General features: G+C 32.1%; 1 protein-coding gene and 2 non-coding genes across 3 annotated transcripts in view; 2 read left to right on the top strand and 1 right to left on the bottom strand.

The window, feature by feature from the left end:
• The window catches only part of Smp_144310 (voltage-gated potassium channel, KCNQ), a gene marked incomplete at both ends in the record, with an annotated part of 46,259 nt that overhangs the window by 12,045 nt on the left and 12,557 nt on the right, over positions 1-21,657 (bottom strand). The window contains 2 exons of the mRNA XM_018795117.1: positions 4,323-4,507; positions 9,422-9,532. Coding sequence (XP_018649462.1) covers positions 4,323-4,507; positions 9,422-9,532 — 296 coding nt within the window. The remainder of the gene's footprint in view (positions 1-4,322; positions 4,508-9,421; positions 9,533-21,657) is intronic.
• Smp_tRNA_02004_Pseudo_TTG.1.1 lies at positions 3,816-3,887 on the top strand. Its single transcript has one exon. It is a non-coding gene (tRNA).
• On the top strand, positions 16,402-16,468 carry Smp_tRNA_02154_Gln_TTG.1.1. Its single transcript has one exon. It is a non-coding gene (tRNA).

Raw genomic sequence — 21,657 nt, 5'->3', positions numbered from 1 at the left:
AAATAACATTCATAAAAGCCATAAGATTACGTAATATGAAGTATTCAGATAATTAAACAGTGGAGTGTATATTTGAAAAATAAGAGTGGGAGGAGGTGATGAAAAATAAACTAACAAAAACTAAGAAAAACAATGATAAATAATAAAATAAATTTTCCTATTAAAATAGTTTATCACATAGTCGGTAATCAACACCTTGTTACTTTTATATTTCCGGTGATCATGAATTAGCTCAAACGATCCCAATTGGTCTGATCTTATGAATAAATTCAACCATTTAAAAAGAAACATTATCTTATTAGTCAATTCATTTTATGTCCAAAATTTTGTAGAAACGTTTAAATTCAATGTATCACGTAATATCTCATCAATAATCAGAAATACACGGTTAAAGTCACATGCATTGGGTAGGAAATTATAATTCTATACGTCATACCATCGAAACATGTCAAATGGTTAATCTTAAAATCTATTGTAAATATGTAAACTAATATTCACCAGAGTACATTCATAGATTTCTGAAGACCCTGGAAATTGTTCTAATATAAAAACAGTCAATAAAATTATGACATGAAAATACAGAAAATGTAGAACATCAAGTTCATTTGAAATGTAAAACTATATTTCGATGATGTAATTTATCTAGTATAATAACTGTAATTAATCATTGTTTTCAGAAAGGAGGGTTTTAGAGAGGTTGTAGTACTCTAATAATTGAATTTATGAGTCGATTAAAGCTAGACTACCATGGAAAACCTGGAAACACTGGACGGCCATTTCATTGTAGTATGTGATGGTGGATGCGCACTATTGAGGATTTCCACAATAGGACGAAACGGCCGTCCAGAGTTTTCAGGTTTTCCATGACGATCTATCTTCAATTGACTTATGATATCAACTATTAAAATTATTATTTTATTTAAAAAAATACCCTTGTGATATTAATTTGATCAATTTTAAAAATTGCAGACCATTATCAATTGATTTGAATGAAATTTTTGTGTAGTAATATTGTTGTCATCATACGTGGTAATTCAAAAGTCTACAATTTTCACTTCTAAATAATTAATGATATATACAATGATTGTCAATTGAAACTATCGGTAATTAGATCCGATGCGACTGAATGGTATCGTGTTAAGTTTGACATCATGTTCAATAATAGATGGTTATGATTAATTGGTCTGGAAGTGGAACGCAATAACCAGTGACAAACAACTATTTATAGTTTTTATTAGTTTTCAAAATGACAACGATTCTTGATAGAAATATTTCTTGAAGAAATTAAGGACAATGATTCAGTGAGAGTGACAGCGATCCACCTTACATATTTAGGTTCGCAAAAAGTTCTTAAATCCTGAAATACTTCAAAATCATAAGTTTAAATAAATTTTAAGAAATTTTTGGAAGTCAAATTGGTTGGAATTTAACAAGAAAATATATTCGTGTATTGTAGCAAATATACAAATAAGGTGAAATTGATAGTGCAGTAGAATTTCTATAAAATGCAAACTAATGTTCGAGAACACAGACTAAAGTAATTATAAAGGGTTGAAAGCTCAAAATTAAGCAGAAACGTATTGAAGTAATTGAACACAATTTAACGACAAATAATACTGATATGATTCATTCAGATTGTGTCGATATTACATTCATTCTAAGCAAAGATGAATGGTGGCTAGCAGTGAAATCCAGAACGCGCGTTTCGTCCTATTTGTGACTCGCCAGCTAGATTTACACAGATTGGAATAAAAAAAAGAATTCAACTTCACTTTATTGCACAAGCTGATGGCTACCAGAACTCAGTAAATAAGTAGATAACACGATGGCATTTGATGAGAATGGTGCCGGGTTCGAGTCCCGGAGTGAAGGTCAACTCTGAGATATAGATATATCCTGCTGACTAGTCCCAAATAGGACGAAACACGCGTTCTGGATTCCACTGCTAGCGAGCATCATCTCAGTCTATAATACTGATATAAGTTAAGCTTAGTCAATTGGAAAATCGGATTACCAACGAAATAATGATATGACAATATAATAAAATGAAATGTTTTTTTTAAAAAAGCGGTTTCTACCATGTTATCGATTAGTCACTTCTATTATGACAGTATCTGGCTCTCCACTACGTGATGACTAATAAATTCAACTGTTAAAACAATATTTATTTTTCTGAATTCCATACCATCAAAAAGTGGAACAAGAAAATTTCGTACCTAAGATAACAAATACCCCCCCTTGAGTTTATCTTCAATATAAAACAAACAGTAGTAAATAGTTCAAATGAAGTTTACTATGTCAATTGATCAAATTAGATTAAAAATTATATTTTTTTGGTTGAAAGTTTCTTAAGTAATCTGTTGAGTCAAGTCATAAGCTTCAAGGATTTGGTTAGCAACAATTATTTGTAATAGAATATACATTATTATATTATGGAAATAATTAAAGAAAGGGTTTCATTAAATTCCCTTAGTATTGTTTGCATGAATCTTCCCATTGATGTTTTGGACTGCAAACAATACTAAGTGAACTTCACCTCATTGCACAAGCAAGTGGCTATCAGGACTCAGTAGCTGAGTGAATAACGCAATGACGTTTGAAGCGAAAGGTACTGGGTTGGAGTCGCAGAATGAACATCAAATCTGAGATGCAGGTACATCCAACTGACGAGTCCCGAATAAGACGAAACGCATGTCCTGCATTCCACTGCTAGCCATTTTCCATTTTTACTTAAAAAGGTTTCATTAATTTATTAATTCATGTCGTTTAATAATTCACTTACAGATTCAGTCTAAAAGAATATTAGATAAACAAGTAAACAAATAATAGTATATAAGAACTTTCGTCTAAATTAGAACGAATAGTATTTGAGCGCCGAGTTGATGTAAGACATTAAATAGGAATAATATATTTGTAAAATCTCAGCAAATAAATTTGAAGTAAATCCAACGTTTCGACTGACAATCTGATTCAAGCTTTTTCAAGTAAATATTTCCTTTCCAGGATTTACTTCAAATTCATTCGCTGAGATTTAACTTATATATTATTCCTATTTAATGTCAAACAAATAATAGATTTATGAGATTTGTAAAGGGGGGAAAATAATAATCGGAAATTATGGATTATTTATGCAAAATATGCTAAGAGATCTAATAATGGTAAAGTTGTTTTTGAATTCAATGAAGTTAGTGTTTGAAATGAGAATATCTAATTAGTATAATGATAAATAATTGTAAAAGTAGAATAAGTAAATAATTAGTAGTATATTATTATTATTTAATAAGAGTATATTCAGTTGATTCAATATTTCTTAAGTGAAGACAACAAATATGGATTAGTTGAAGTTAGACATTAACACCATTGGATGCCAGCCGGCTCAGTGGTATAGAGGTTAAGTGCTCACACGCGAGAATGATAGGTATTGGGTTGGAATCTCGTGAGGGGGGATCGTAGATGAGCTCTGTTGAGAAGTCCTACAATAGGACGAAACGGCCGTTCAGTGCTTCCAGGTTTTCCATGGTGGTCTAGCTTCAATCGACTCACGCTTTCAACTATGAATACAAAAATAAAATTAAAGACGTACAAAATAGGAGAAATTATAAAAAATAAGACTAGATTCATTTGGTAATGTTTCGTTGAATCTTCCCATTGATGTTTAGGACTGCGATTGATCAGTCGCCTATTGGCACATGGGCAACTTGTGCGTATTGCCTCGATATAGCCTTGATTCGCATTATAAGTAAAGATGAATAGTGGCTAGCTATGGAATCATAGGCGCACGATTTGTTTATTTGCACAAGAAAGTGACCATCAGGATTCAGTAGCTAAGTGGATAACGCGACGGCGTTTGAAGCGAATGGTACTGGGTTCGAGTCCCAGAGTGAACATCAACTCTGAGATGCAGGTACGTCCAGCTGACGAGTCCCAAATAGGACGAAGCGCGAGTCCTGGATTCCACTACTAGCCACTATCCATCTTTGCCTAATAGGATTAGATGTACGAAAAATTCACTTAGTATACTGATGATTAAATTAAATTCAGCCCCTGAATAAGATTAATTCATCTGAAAGAATTTGTCCTTTTTAATGGTGTTCATTTGGGTGTTTTAGGTAGATAAAAACTTTTATTGACTCATGTCTGCTAACAAGTCAGCTGTTTAAAATTACTTTTTTGTAAATAAAAAGCTATACAGAATTATTTTATGACTATTATTGGTTTCTAGATGTAAAGTGAGATTGATGATCTAAGTCAAATTGGACAAGGTAAACATCAACCACAATTTTTTTTATAAGATTATAATAAACAAAATTATTTTCACTAACCCAACAGGTTTTCTAATGGGTCTCATATGAATTTTCCATGTTGCAACGGATGATGAATGAGGATCTGCAGCATAACATCTCCATAAACATTGAATTAATGTGGCAGCTGGAACACGTCTTCGAATCAGATGTTTTTGTCTTTGATGTTGTTGTACTTTCAGAGCGAAACCGCTACCTAATATACCCTGAAATTAAAAGACACTTAATATATTATGTATATGTAGAGTATTCAAAAAATTATATTTATTTTGCTCTGTTCATTACTCAATAATATACCATAAAAATGCCAATGTGTTTTAAACAAAGTATTTAGCTATTACTTAAAATAAAATTCAGGACTTTTGACCAGTAATTTCTGTGTACCTTAATGAATTCGATATGGATGGTACCATAGTTGCTAGAAGACTATGTGTATTTGAGATTGTCCACAGTCGTTTATTACAAAACTCAGGATTTCACTGGTTTGGTCAATTAATAAGACATTTTTACAGCTAAATGACTTTTCTTGTCAAAAAGTGACATTATCTGGAGAATTGTTTAAAACTGAAGAACACTAGGAAGGATTGTTATTCTCAACCTTTAGCCAGTGGAAGTAACCACTAAGCAAGTCTTGCAGCCAACCTGATATTCATCAATTACTGAGTCTGAACAGTCTAACAACAGAAATTAAATTAATAGATTATTCCGTTTAGTGTCCGAAGTTTATCATTTCACAAAATCCATTAATTAGTTGCTGTTTGAGATTTTGATTTAATCCCAGTCAGAGATATTTATCTAACAGTTCTTAGGCGGAGTTTACATAAGTATTTAAGAAGTGTTGTGATTGCTGTTTCTTACTGTACTATGCATTGTCTAAGAGACTGTTTTTCTGCTAACCGGCAATAATTTCTCATTAAAATATTCATGTTGTATTCATGCTTAAAATTTTAGCTCGTTACACTTACAAGTTACTGGTCTTGATAACTGTTGTAACTGAGGTAAACTATTGTTAATAAGTTCCAGTTGATAGCATTTCAAAATCGACTATTCAACTTTCAAATAAAGTCAATATATTTGATATAATCTACAGATGTAAAAACTTGATTAGAATACAACGTTTCAATGACAAACAATACTCAGGAGACATAATCAGTTATTGATTTATTCTTATAGGAGACACATTTTCAACATCAGAATTAATGGATTTATTGAATCTTGAACATAGATTGAAATTATTTTGGCATAAATTAAAACGAACTAACGATTGTTTGCTGTGCATTTTTAATGAATCTGTTTTTCTTTTTTAAGAGATCACTTAGTTCACTTGCTTCATTAATTTTCCGGAAAAGATTTTGTAAATTCAATCTGAAAATAATCGAATGACCTAGGAACAAACATGATTTATCGATCTTTTTATAGGTTTTGCTTGGATTCATTGGAAAGTTAATCAGATCATCACGTCTTATTTAAGTTTTCAATCATCAAAATGCATGGCTTGAACAAATGTCTTAAAGTATTTACATATTTATTCAATATTGAAGTTCATTTAATATATAGCAACACTCCCATGACTTATTTCGATTAAGATTGGTTTCTGTCATACCTTTTTATTAACTTATTTAACAGAAAGTGTTCATAATCATGTCCGTATAATTGTGTATGCTTGATCACATGTGACAGACTACGCACATATCTCTCTAGCTTAAATGTTGATAGCTTAGATATTGCTTGATTAGTAACTCTACCATGTATATATGTGCTTGAATCCTAGTAATAGCTTTTGCCTTGCTTGCTTAATCTTTGCCGTGCCTAACTGAGCCTTGATTCGATTTGACCATAAATCCGCCTCTGTATTCGCTCGCTTCTTTGATCCGATTCGCTCGACATGCTTGTAACTTTGTTATCTGTGCTATCCACTAATAAACTGTAATCGCCGCTTTTTACTGACTTCTGAATCTAAACACCGTTGGGATTTATATAATGACGGTTATCAAGGTGATTGATTAACGAAGCTAACGTACTACAAGTAAATCTATGAATTATGGATGTAATTTTGGGAATCATAAATATATCAATCTGTTTAAGCAGATTATAATATACTATTAAATATAGAAGTTACACCATTAACTTGTCCATTATGAGTAAAAGCCAAAATATAAAAAAAACATTGAATTAGACAAATATAATATACAAATGATAAATACAATCATAAATTTAATCCCTATGGAAATATCCGTAGAAGTTTTGGAGTTTTATTCACAACAGTTGTCCAACGATAAGTCAATAATGTAATATATTTATATCATTGTCCTATGTCATTTTTTTTATTCATTTAGTGACCTTATGATGCAATATGATATGTATTGACTTTTATCTGTTTATATAATTATCATTAGCTTAGTGTGTATTGCTATTTAAAGAGAAAGGTTCTGAGTTCTAGTCTCCGTGTAAACATTAACACAGGGATTCATATATACGCAGCTTTTGAGTCTTAAATAAGGTAAAACGTGAATTACTTTGTTAACCACAATTCCTTTATCTACTTGTCTTGTTAAGTTTGTTAGGTTTTTGATTGAGACAATGAATCGGTGAATGTTAGATCACCATTGAAAATCCCGCATGCGGGATAATGAATGTGTATTGTCAAGTAGTCCCATACTAGGACGAAACGGCTGTCTAGTTCTTCCAGGTTTTCAATAGTGGTATAACATTCATAGGTTCATGATCTCAATCAAAAAGATTATTTCTTTGTTCATTGTCATTATTTTTATCATTATTTAATGTATAATACATTTGGTTGCATTTTAAACAGTACATCAATGGGAAGATTCAAACAAACAATACTAAGTGAAAATAAAACTTCATCCCATTGCACAAGCAAGTGGCTATCAGGACTCAGTAGCTGAGTGGATAATGCGATGGCGTTTGAAGCGAAAGGTACTGGGTTGGAGTCGCAGAATGAACACCAAATCTGAGATGCAGGTACATCCAACTGACGAGTCCCGAATCGGACGAAACGCGCGTTCTGGATTCCACTACTAGCCACTATCCATCTTTGCTTACGATGCTTGTGAAATAAGGCTATATCAAGGCAATACGCACATTATGCACATATGCTAATATGAGGCTGACCAGTTGCAGTCCCAAACACCAATGGGAAGATTCAAACAAGTAAGAGTAAGTGAAAGTACATTTCTATTCAATATTTCTTTTACCAGTAATTTTATGCTACTTAGTCAAATCTAGACTGACTTACAAAGAAATTATTTAATTAGAAAATACAATAGTAAATTAAATGCACAATGATGAACAAAAATCATGGAATATTGAATATTGAAGATTTTTAGTAGTAAATTAAAAGATTATCGATATGACAATTCACTTTGTTTATTGATAAAAAATTGATTGTTTTAAAGGTATCATGATAACAGACATTTAGTTAAACACAAGCCTTATCAGCAAAGATTGGTAGCAGTAGAATCCAGGACGTGCATTTCGTCTTATTTGGGACTCCTCAGATGGATGTACCTGTATACCAGAGTCAGTGTTTACTCTGGGATTCGAACCCAGTACCATTCGATTCAAACACCATCACGTTATCCACTTAGGTATTGAGTCCTGATAGCTACACATATCTTAGCCACTATCTATCTTTGCTTATGATGCTTGTGACTTAAGGCAATATCGAGGCAGTCCGCACAGTATGCACATATACCAATAAGAAACTGATCAATCGTAGTCCTAAACAACAATGGTAAGATACAAGCAAACAATACCAAGTGAATTTAGGTGAACATTCGAGAAATTGACATATTAAAAACAGAACCGTAACTGAACTATATTTAACATGTACAAAGTGTTAATTCACCTATTATCATAATTTACAGTTGAAAGTGAGGTGATAACAACATACGCTTTTGAATACTAGATTAGGAAGTGTTAAAATTTAAATTCAAGATGGTTGTTATTAATGAACCAACTGAATAAATTTTCAGAACAGTAAAATAAAACATATACAGTAATTATGGCTTATGTAAGCGAATAACAATGTCTTCAATGACATAAACCTAAGATATTTCTGAACTATCTATGTAACTTTTTAAACCAAATGTAACCAGATGTAAAAGTGGTTAGGTTAATGACAAGAATATTGAAGATAATATCAATTAGCGAATAATTACATGAAAGTTCATAGTAGGTTAAAAATGAAGAAAAGAGTTATTGAAAGTTCTAGTCACTGGAGTCAGATGACACAAAAATATAGTGCAAAGAAAGGAGTTTAAAAGGTATGCGAAATAACAGTCATCAAAAGGAAAGGAAAATATTATTAAGATATCTGACTGGGTCATTTTTCATCAAAGAATCATTAGATGTATTAAAAATACCCTTTCCAATACAAAAACCATAGTTATTGGCTCGAACTACTATGACTTTTACGGTTTGTAAGAGGAAGATTCTAATTTTGTCTAAACGAGCACTTAATGGTTATTGTTGACCAAATATTGGCATAATGCAAAACCCTGTCGATTGTGAATGAAATAAGGTACACAATCAGAATGTCACATCTCTGATCATTCTATAGACAATGGAGAGCAAAACTTGGCTGTTTAAAATCCCTCGTTTATAACTATGATTTGCCTGACGTGTAGAATGTACGTAGATCATTCTTCTTTAAATTCATTGAAGTTCTTTCTGGTTGTGCTTAATAGACATTTAAAAAGAATCTTGTTAATTTAGTGTCCATCACTGACTTTTCAGTTTATTTATTTAAAAAAATTAACTGTACTCTGCTTATCAATATTACCAAACCTATCATCATATAATCGACTTTTATTTGCGAAGTTTGGCCTATTGTGCTTAAAATACTTGTCTAATTTATTAGTTGAATTCATGAGTCAATTAAAGCTAGACCACCATGGAAAACCTGGAAACACTAGACGGCTGTTTCATCATAGTATGGTACCCTCTTTCTGATTACATGTCTAATTATCTTAGAATGAAGCATAAATAGATAAAAGTGTGCATTATTTTAGTTTCGTTTGAATTTGCATAACAGAAATAGTTGAGAGTTTGTATGTGTGAATCACTAAAAGATTAATTTTTAATGAATAATAACTCACAGCAGGTAAAGCGAAAAATGAGATACCAGCCAATGCACAAAATGCTGCAATAATTTTCCCCATCCATGTTTTAGGCACTGTATCTCCATAACCGACTGTACAAAGAGTAATCTGATAAGTAAATTGAAAGAAAGAATCAAGACAAAAAATGAATGAAGAATTGAATAAAAAGTAGAATCTTTATTAAGAAGCTGACAGTGTAGTTTAGACTCAGTATAGAATTTACTCACTATTCAAGTTGAATATCATTAAGGAGTTTTAGAAGAAAAAAAACATTAAAATTAAATTTTCCCAAGCTGGTAAATCCTTATTTTCAGAATGAGGATTTGTAGAGATTGTGAATATTTTAATAAATGAATTCATGAGTCTATCTAGACTAGACCACCATTGAAAACTTGGAAGCACTAGACGACTGTTTCATCCTAGTATGGAATTCATAAGATCGCGGATGTGCACTGCTGAGGAGTCCCATAATGGGACAAAACGACCGTCTGGTGCCTTCATGTTTTCAACGGTGGTCTAGCTTTGATCGACTCATGAAATCAACTGTTAAAAATAATTAGTTACTTTATTTCAGTATCTGCCGGGGAATCATTAGGCATTGTATTTGTATACATGTACACTGAATGGGATAAAAAATATCTTAAGTTAACACATAATCGTTTAGTTCTAAAACGCGTTTATGTTTATAACTTAAAAATTAATGTTAAAAACTAATTGCAAACTGTTCAATTCTCTTTGAAACGTTTAAGTAAAATTGTTTTACATTAACCACAAGACTAGTTAAAATGATTTAAACTAATATTAAAGTCAAGATTATTTTATCAACTTAATAGAGGGAATTAAATGGGAATTGTTTTCACTGAACGGTTGGTGGACATGGAGGATCCACCTAGGGGAGTTGCAAAACCCTGATTCCAAACCAATGGTTCACATGAACTCCAGAACCCTGACGGAACAAATTGGGTATGGACCAATTATTGGTCACCGGCTACCGTAGGACTACATCCTCTGACGTCGCTCCACTGCCTTGTGGATAAAACTTTTAGATCGAAGGCTTAGGGAATGGCCCCCTAAGAAAATCACCTACTTCGGTCTGGACACCCGATCAGTATCACAGCCCACACACAAATCAAGTGACTTTGTGTGGCGCATATGTATTGGGTGCTCCTTTGTACTAATGTATTTATGTGTTCGAATAAATAATAAATATATACAAATTTTCACTGGACATGAAAACAGAATAAAGCATTTTTATTAATGCCTAATTCTATTAAATAGACAAGTCAGTTAATATTAAAGCGCAATAATCTAGAATAAAAAGGAAGATGGAGTTTTAATATTTTGTTTTTGTATGTGAAACAGTTACAGGAATAACTTATAAATCTTTAAACCATAGTGATGCAGAATAACTCATCACTAAAATTCTCTGACAAATAAATGAATGTACTGAGAAAAATATTTTGGTGATCTTCAATGGCGGCCTGTTTGAACATCTAGGCTACCTGTTCCTTCTATCTAGATATTTCAACAAGTTATCTAATTTTTTTGTTTCAACACATTATTATGGCTATTAATCGTATAACCTATTCAGATGCGTTTCCAAAAAGTGTACAACCTTTCGTTGTACAAATTACAAATGGCCCAATCAGAGATATCATGGTTGCTGGCAATATACAGCGAAAAGAATATACATTATTCAGATGTCGATTCCTGAACTGCTAACTTCTAACTGATGGTCACTCAATCTTTGTCATCAGGATCGATCAAGAAGTAAGAAACGGAAATTTGTTAAAACACTTTGTGCTGAGAGTTCTATATTTTACCAAAATTACAATACCGAATAAAGCTAATGATAATAATATAATATATAACGATATACATACTAATTATTTAAAGACTTTAAAATAGTTAATACGGTGTTTCAGTTCGGCTAATTAGCTTAATTACAATTTTGAACAGTTTGATTATACTTTAATACATTCCGACATCTATTTATTTAAAATCTAAATAATCAACCGAACATATCAACTGAAATATAAAAATAATCTTATTTAAACCAACCACCATGAAAATAAGTTGAAATCAATAAACTATAGAGGATGTTATCTAATGATTTAATAATGTAGTGTGTACTATTTATATCAATATAAGTAGTATATAACGCTAGTCAAGAATAGAATATCTGTCAGCAGAAGTTCGAGAAGGAAAGAACGAGAATAGAAAGTAATTGGTATGGAAATGCATGAACAATGAAGTCTGAGATGATTCACTGATATTTCCATAAGGAACAGTCAAGTTTGAGACGATTGATTGATATTTTGCAAATTAAGTATTTACTGTATGGTTTTTAGATTTTACTAAGATACTCCGTAATTTTTTGTTCGAATACATTCACTTGTCCCTACTTTTGTTGTCGTTCAATACAATAGTTTTATATATAATTGAAATCATGAGTCAATCGGAGCTAGACCACCATGGAAAACCTGGAAGCACTGGACGGCCGTTTCGTCCTATTATGTGACTCCTCGGTTAAGTGCTCTGGCGCGAGACCGGTAGTTCCTGGGTTCGAATCTCGCGAGGCGAGGTTGTGGATGCGCATTGCTGAGGAGTCCCACAATGGGACGAAACGGCCGTCCAGTGCTTCCAGGTTTTCCATGGTGGTCTAGCTTGAATTGACTCATGATCTCAACTATATAAAAAAACAAAAAAATTGTTGACAAACATTTGAACTCCATAAATTACAAGGAAATATTTGTTCACAGTGAATTAATTTCATACAACAATCGAGTGCTTTAATTATGACTGTAAAAGTTTACGTCATCAAAACTATGCTTCAGTTGCCTACTAGAAATATCTGTGTATACTATTGAACCTGTTTATATTAAGGTCCCTGTATGTTATTTTCGATGATCATATTGAAGTAAAATCTTCTTCACAGTTCATACTAATTATTAAATTGTGAATAGAATTGAAAAAAAAACATTTTTGAAATAGAAATTCTTTTTGATAAATCTATATGCTTTTATGGTAACCAGATTGCAATTATGTGGTCTCAAACAATGAATTTTAACTTATTTTCATTAGAGAAACGTTTTGACAATATACGTTGACAGTGATTCATATCATGGGTGTATGGTGTGACCTTTAATCGATGGATGTACGGTGCAAAAAAATGACTGTTACTGAATTCAATCACGTATCTTTCATTAGTAGTCAGGCATTACATCATTTTAAATTCGTATCAATAACCTTGGTTACTTTATTATTTGTCATATGGATCGGCAAAGCAAGAGCAGGATATTTACAACTGAAGAACATCCGCAACTCAAAACAACTGTCTGTCAACCAACACCAAGATCAGAATTTTCAATACGAATGTCAAGACAGTTCTACTGTGTGGGGTGGAGACGTGGGGAACTAGAAAAACCATCATCCAGAAGATATAAGTGTTTATCAACAGTTGTCTACGCAAGATACTTCGGATCCGTTGGCCAGACACTATCAGCAACAACCTACTGTAGAAGACAACAAACCAGATTCCATCCAGTAGAGTACGAAATAAAGAAGAAGCGCTTGAAGTGGATAGAACACACATTGAGGAAATCATCCAACTGCGTCACAAGGCAAGCCCTCACATGGAATCCTGAATGCCAAATGAAAAGAGGAAGACCAAAGAACACATTACGCCGAGAAATGGAGACAGACATGAGAAGAATGAACAACATTTGGACAGAACTAGAAAGGAAGGCGCAGGACAAAGTGGGTTGGAGAATGTTGGTCGGCAGCCTATGCTCCATTGGGAGTAACGGACGTAAGTAAGTAAGTAAGTAATGTGGTCTGTTTAAAAATCAATGTGATAATTTTTTAGTATATTGATTCATTGTAAAGAAAACTGAAAACTCAACCTACAAAATAAAAAACTATAAGTAACGAGAGAAATTCATTCAGAAATGTTGGAAGATAACGAACAGATATTCCGAAAAAGTCATAAATGTAGTGGTAATATTGAACTACACAAGAAAAGTGTCATTTGGAAAGTAAATAAGCAGACTAGCTTTAAAAATCTAGTAAGAGAGAAACCAATTCCTAATTTGTCTTAGTTTGAGATTCCTTAATGGTGGTTTTTACTTAATATCAGCTCGTTAATGATAAGCTAGACATTGACACCTTTGGATGCCGGCTCAGTGATCTAGAGGTTAACCGTTTGTACTCAAGCACGAACGCCCTGAGTTGATGTGCGCTGCTCAAGGGAATTCAATCATCAAATTATATGCATATATTTAAATGAAGAAAAAACATATTGATGACAAATATTGGGATGTGGAAAAAACTGATTAAGGATTTAATTCTCAAATACCTTTTGGCAATAAATACTAATTTTGTCTAAGTAATAATAGTTGTGATCAGTCCTCCACTGATGTATTCTGCTATTCTATGTCTTAAATACTATAAAACAAAAAAAAACATTTTGATTTAATCAGATGAAGCTAATTAATTAACCGGTAGGGTGATCCTTTCTTTACCAAAAATGAACACAATTTCATCTATTCAAGTGTGCATAGCATATGCATCTGTTGACAAACTATTGAAATAACTTTTTATTAACTTCATTATCAGGCTCTGCAGTCCATAATTGTGATATTTTACAAGGGGCCAAAATAAGGCATCCATTAATGAATTTGACGATGTTATATGTTGAAAATGGTGAAAGTTTGCATCCGTTACGACATAAATACTTTAAAATTGTGTTATTTGTAAGTTAGAGAGGTCATTTAATAAAGGTCAGAATGATTTAGAGTAGAGTCTCAAGTCACAAACAGTATAATAGTAATATAGTAAAATAAAAATCATGTGAGTAAAATGCATATTAGGCGAATTTGATATTGTTAATCGAAGTAATAATAATAATGTCGTTGTGTGAATATAATATGTAGTAAGAGGGGTGTTATTAAGGTAATTACGGTAAAAAAGTAATTCATGTGAATTGGAAAGATGAATGTTCAGATTAAGAAAGATATAAACACAAAAGGAGTTGGGAGGGGGATAAGAGGCTTATAATGTCTAGTTTAGGTATTTGGTAATCCAGTTGTGGACCAAGGTAAACATAGAGGTTAGATATATCTCTTTTGAATGCATAAGTTTGGTTTTCTGGAGTTGATCTAAATGGCTTCAGATATGTAGAGTAGTTGTAATCTAGCCTCTTCAGGTAGATTCTTTGTAACTTGATGTAAAACAAAGAAAGCTTCATCCATTTTAATATGATGTTCACTATCTACCAAGTGAGAAAGCATGGTACTATTAGTCAATCTAATGATTTCTTTTTCCCAACCATGTTGGTAGATATTCACGAACACACAATTATAAAGCTCTTTGAGTACAGCCCATGTAACTAGCTTCATCGGTATACACACATATGGAGGAGTCCATCATTGGTAACCTATCCTTGATTTGTTGTGTAAGTACTGGTTTGGTTGGAAAAAATTACGTGTAAATTGACGGCGTGGAGCGCCCTTTCAATAGATGTTTATCTTCACTGTTTTGTGTTACTAGGCTTATAATGTTTTATTTACGAACCCTAACCTAGTAAAAAAATGATTCAATCGAAAATTTAAGTATTCACGTATTCAAGAAGATGCTTCAAACCATTCCTATAAAGAGGTCCACTTAAAATTTATTGAGAAGTGATAGGACTTTGAATAATAGTAAAAGAAACTCTTGGTAACAAACTTTTTGTTGAGAATTATTAGTTTCAGTTAATTACTTTATAAAAAAGAATGTGAATAGAAAAGAAATGTAAGGTGACCTTTTTATATTTATATGATTATTCAAGATGATCATGAACTAAGTAAACATGTCTAGATAATATGTTTAGTTGAAAAGAAATCAAAAGAAGATTTTGCCCAAAAATCTATTCCCATTAATAGTGATTAGAAAGATGGTCGAACCCTAATAATAATCCTCATACTTACTTACTTACGCCTGTTACCCCCCAATGGATTACAGGCCGCCGACTATTATTTTCATAATAATATGAAAAGGTTTAATTGAACTGTAGTATAAATGTGTGATTAATCTAATTTTAAATCAGAATTAACTATTTCTATTAAGAGTATCAAACTCCACCTTTAGCTCCTCCGGGGGCTAATGCCGGTTCAAAGCCCGGATAAAGGAGGAGAGTTTGGCATGGGGTTAGCGATCCCATACCGTAGAAAATCAACTCGCTAAAAAAACGCTAACCAGAAAAAAATTAGGAGTATCAGATTATAACACTAAAAAGCGGTAAGATTACAATATTTTAACTTCATCTAAATAAATAATTGAACTTTATCTTACTTAGTAACAAAGTATAATGAAAATTACATCAAAGTAAGAGAGTTTCATTCGGTATAAGATAAAATAACACAAAGAAAAATATGCATAGTGATTATTATGAATGAAATTGGATGAATCAAATCACTTGAAGAGTCTTTTTTTTGCAAAACGATTATTCTTTAATCTCATCAAAAGAAATATACATGGAAGAAAATCAATGAGAGATTAAATCAATGTTATCGGTTATACATTTTTCTAATGATAAAGTTAAACAATTAAAAGTTAATTGTCTTCTCACTTTCAATACCTATTAGTTACTTAAATTTTAATAAACTTATTAAAGAAACTGGTAGAATAACCTTTATTGATTCAATGAACTAACCAAATCAAAAGTAAGGACTTATAATAGCTGTTACTGTTAAAAAAGCATCCTGTCGTAGATACACTAAAACGATTAAATGAGTTAAATTCACTTAGTATTGTTTGTTTGAACCTTCCCATTGATGTTTTTAGGACTGCAACTGGTCAATACGCACAGTTTGCATATATGCCAATTAGAGACTAACCAGTTGCAGTCCTAAAAACATTAATGGGAAGATTCAAACAAACAATACTAAGTGAATTTAAACTTCACCACATTACACAAGCAAGCGGTTATCAGGACTCAGTGGTGGAGTGGATAACGCGATGGTGTTTGAAGCGAGTGGTACTGGGTTCGAGCCCCAGAATGAACATCAACTCTGGGATGCATGTACATCCGCCTGACCAGTCCCAAATAGGACGAAACGCGCGTCCTGGATTCCACTCTTAGCCACTATCCATCTTTGAGTAAATGAATTGTTTACCAAACTAGATATCATCTTCATTATATTCTATCTACTGGGAAACATTGCTGTTAGTCATTGATTTGTAACATACAGACAAACTATGTTTTAGCTCAAATTCCCTAAACAATACATTTTAATAACCGATTGTGTGTTTGTAACATGCTTCGAAATCATTAGTTTCTCTACTTTGACAGTCATAAAGTATGTACATGCAACCGTTTTATTACCATTTGAGAACTACGATATTTTATGCATCTTCCAAAATATCATAGTTATCGTCATTGATCAAACTGTCCCATTCTTTTTGGACGATGAGAACTGACCCACCTTGTGAGGTAAAAGTCCTCAAGGAACAGCAACTTTTGGAGCTCCACAATTCACAAGGCTTATGAAACCTGAAATTCTTCCGAATTGTGGACGTTAAGTAACTCTGTCTTTGATCATCTTCGTCTCCAAACGATGACCAACATCAAGTGGAAACACCATGTTAGCAATGAGGAGGGTCGGGAACGCGTGTTCGGACACAGTGACGATAATTCAACCAGTATCACCCTCTTGAATCACTAACTACGATATCTTGGATATGTCTTACAACTGTTGTCCCAGCGAATTCCGCGGTGTGCATTATTTGCCAACGCTGGAACTGGTTGGAAAAAGCGGAGGGGTGTTCAGTGTATGACATAGTGTCGTGGTATGAAAGAAACCTGTACAAGAGTGGCTTCTGTCGGTGCTTTACTACTTTCTTTTTAGGCTCCTTTCGATAGTGTAACACAGTGGCTTCAGACGTTATCAGATATGGCTTAGAATAGAAACCAGTGACCATCCCTCTGTAACTTTCTATTCCTTTTTCATAAAAATGGAGGTAACTTCTTGTTATTTTATTCATTTCTATAAAATTTAGATAAATATTTCTTGACTATGAGAACAAAACATATTGGATACATATTAATTGGAGATAGGAAAGTTTCAAATGTTAAATCAGTTAACGTGTGAGAATTGAATCATATGACGGATTGACTACTGGGTAATTAGTATAAGATCAAGTAACAAAAAAACCTCAACTTATTACAGATTTACATATGTATGTCCAAAGATTGCAAAATGTTAAGTCGTTAGATATAATGAGAAAAAAATAAAAAGTAAAGAGACAATGTAAAAATAATGGTCCGTAATAAAAAATATATGGTTAGAAGACTAATTTATTTATCAAGATTGTGATACCGATACTCGATTTAAATTGCATAGTGTTATATCTTGTGGCCGAGTGGATGCCTAGTTAATGTGTGACTTGATGAGACCGCCAATCAGAGAGCTGCGAATTATCGACTGGAACAGTGATACACGAAACCGTACGAGCAGTCTAGAGTACGTATCGGCCCTGCTTCTGCCTAGCCCATCCAGTTAAGTCCAAAACATCAATAACAGCCTCTGTGGTATGAATCATTAATCACAAACATACTGGGTTTATATACCAACCAAACAGACCATATCGTACCATAAAATAGAAAATAACATTTGTACAATATTTAGCCAAATGTGGCTGTGAATAGTAATCAATAAACTGATGATAACTCAAGAATCGTATAATAATAGTTCAAAGGTCAAAATAAAGCTAATGATAAGAGGAACACGAATATGATTAGGTTAGTTACTTAACAATTATACAATAGGAAATATACATATTACATTGGTCCACAAATAGTCCTCAAAAGTTACCATTCACAATTCTCTTCGGGATGCAACACATAGATACAGTGAATTATGATCATTTAATCTGTGAAATTTTATTTTAAACAGTCAAACTAGAAAATGCAACTATGTAGTTAACTTTCATGTAGAGATGTTAAGAAACTTTAGAAATATATATATTGCTCTAACCATCGATTGGACAAGTAATATGTTCCAATTATGATGACTGTGTCAAAATGTTAACTGTTTCAAAAACGATGTTTCATCAATCATTTTTGGTGAATTTTAGATACCCGTTTCATCTTTGTTTAAGAACTTTTTGGAATAAACATTTACAATTTTAGAAAACATCCTGTAACCCAAAGCAAAGAGCATTTTCCAAACTATTCTCTTCAAACTACCCAACTTTATTATAAGTTTACTGAAGTTTCAAATAAGCTAACTATATATTGAATAATATTCTATTGTCCCTTGACATTCAAACGAAAATTATATCACTGGACTTTTATACAATGTTTTATATATTTCAAATAACAGAGTTTGTAACATCTATATGACTGGTGAATGGCTGATGCATCAAAATTATCAGATGCTGATTATGGATCATAGTTCGTATCGGCTGATACATATCAATAATGAATGTATAGATTTTAAAGAGAACTAATGTTCAGCAGAAGATTTCAATACATGTTCACGACTAATATAGTCAAAAATGTTAAGACTAAGCCGTACAACTCATTATTGTTTCATGGATCGAATGTAATAATAATAATAATATTAGTGATAATAATAGACCAAGAATCATCACAACTACTTTTTAAGCAAAAGTGATAAACACATTGTATTGTTTGGTTGAATCTTCCTATTGATGTTTAGAAGTGAAATTGATCAGTCTCTTATTGCCATATGTGCATACTGTGAGGACTGCCTCCATATTGCCTGGAGTTACAAGCATCATAAGCAAAGATGGATAGTGTCTAGAAGTGGAATCGAGGACACGCGTTTCGTCGTATTTGGGACTCGTCAGCTGAATGAACCTACATCTCAGAGTTGATGTTCACTCTGAGACTCGAACCCAGTACCGTTCGCTTCAAACCATCACGTTAACCACTTAGCTACTGAGTCCTGATAACCGCTTGCTTGTGCAATGGGGTGAAGTGGATAGCACGATGCCTGAGATTCAGGTAAATCCAGCTGACGAGTTCCAAACCGGACGAAACGTGCGTCCTTGATTCCATTACTAGCCACTATTCATTTTCACTTAAAGTGATAAATAGTTTAAAATGTGTGCAAAAATGATATGTGAATGTGATATTGATAAATTCATAATAAGGTAAATAAGTAAACAACAAACATTGATAGAAATATAGCTTGAAAGAAATCAGTTATTGTTAAAGAATATAAATTTGAGAACTGTTCATATTATTTCTTAGTTTCTATGTGTTGCCAATTTTTTTGTTTTTAGTACATCTTCAGTGTTCCCAGTATCGTTTAGTTAAAATTAAAATTAAGTATAAATTAAAACTTTTTTACATGGTACCACTGAAATTTTTCGGCACGTTGGAATCAACAATACAAAGGGATATTCAACCAATATGTGACATGGGGATGAACACTTAGCTGTTACTTACTATGACAAAATTAGGTCATGAAACTTTTATTTAGTTCTTTTCCTATGTAATCAAAGTTATGAATATATATATATATATATATATATATATATATATATATATATATTTCTATATAGTATAAAGTTGATTGGTAGGCATTGTGTTTAGTTTTTACCCTATTTCTTTTATATTTAACCAATTAATATTACTTAATTTGTCAGTTTTTTTTTTCTTTCGATTTTAATTATTTATTTCTATTTTGAGGACAACTGTTGATGAATCACTCCAAAACTATCGGATATATTGGATTGTCCTAAATTGATGATAATTATGTTGACATTTCGCTTACCGGTGGTAGGGCATAGAAAGATATTATAGCCAAACATGAACATCCTGCAATAGTTTTGCCCAAACCAGATTGTGGTACGCTATCACCATAACCTACAGTACATAATGTTATCTAATTTATGTATTTAAAGTAAGGAGAAAAGGAGAGTAAAATGATGTATGTATACATATATATACATATAGATCAACAAATATATTATAGTTTTCTTCATTAAAATCGTCTAAAAGAAGCAATGTAATAATCAAAAAAATAAAAAAAGAAACCGACTATTTCAGTAAAAGTGCTGGTGAATAAAATATTGTACAAGATTGTATTGTTTTCTTCAATCTAGCAAAGGATAGGCAAACTGTAATCGTTAACTATTGTAAAAGAAAGATCAATTCATCATGTTTGTATTATATAATCCATATGGTTTTTATCCTCTATTAATATTACGTAACATTATAATTTTTAAGGAAATCAATATGTATCATATTTCTATACAAATATATGTTACTGAGGAGAAAATGTCAATTCGGTTTTATTTTAAACTTACCTCGATCTTTTTCGGTTGTTAACAATATGAGAAGATTGATTAACATAAACACAAGGATAAAAGAATATATATTCAAAGGTATGAATAGAATATCCATTTTATTCATTCAAACGTCATAACTTACATAGTTTACTTTGACTAGTAATGTTATAGAAATGAAACAAATTATCATATCTGATTATTTATTATAAACAGTTTTAGTGTAAACTTAACCGAATGTATATGTGAGAGTTGAAAACGAAATGTTTTCGCGCGGTAAATGTAACATGGAATGAATTTTGATTTCGTCACTTGTTCTCTCAAGAAGTGGCTTACATTGAGTTATGAAACGTCAGAAAACTTAATTTTTTACTCACTAGGATATTACAAATATATTAATTCATTTATTAAGTACATTTGTATACCTTTGTGGTATGTGCTACTGATGTCGACAGATATAAGTAGTATGTATCATCAATCAAAAGTTAGGTTAGGATGATCAAAGAAAAAAGAACGAGAACAAAGAATGATTGGTGTGGAGACGAAGGAACAGTAAAGTCTGAGATGATTGATTGACATTTTGTCAATGAAGTATTTATTGTATGGTTCACAGATTTTACTAAGAGATTCTGTAATTTTGTATTCAAATACATTCAACTGTCTCCACTTGTGTTCTCGTTTAGAGTATTTTATTTCTTCTAAGACTAGCTAATCTGAAGAGATTACAAAGATTCACCTGTCTAGTTTTAGTATCAAGCAGCTAACTCATTTAAATTAATTCCAATGTAAATGCTTTAGTAATGAATTAATTCAATATATCTTAATATAAGATTGTAAATATACTTTATTCGCTATACATTGTGAATGTAGTAACTTAAACTGTAATATAATCCAGAATCACTTCTTTTTTGAACTACTAATTAGGAGCTTTC

This window comes from Schistosoma mansoni, chromosome 1 (genome assembly GCF_000237925.1).
Source record: "Schistosoma mansoni strain Puerto Rico chromosome 1, complete genome".
NCBI classification, from domain to species: domain Eukaryota; kingdom Metazoa; phylum Platyhelminthes; class Trematoda; order Strigeidida; family Schistosomatidae; genus Schistosoma; species Schistosoma mansoni.
The sequence above is the reverse complement of the archived record's forward strand: the minus strand, read 5'-3'. Positions and strand labels throughout refer to the sequence as shown.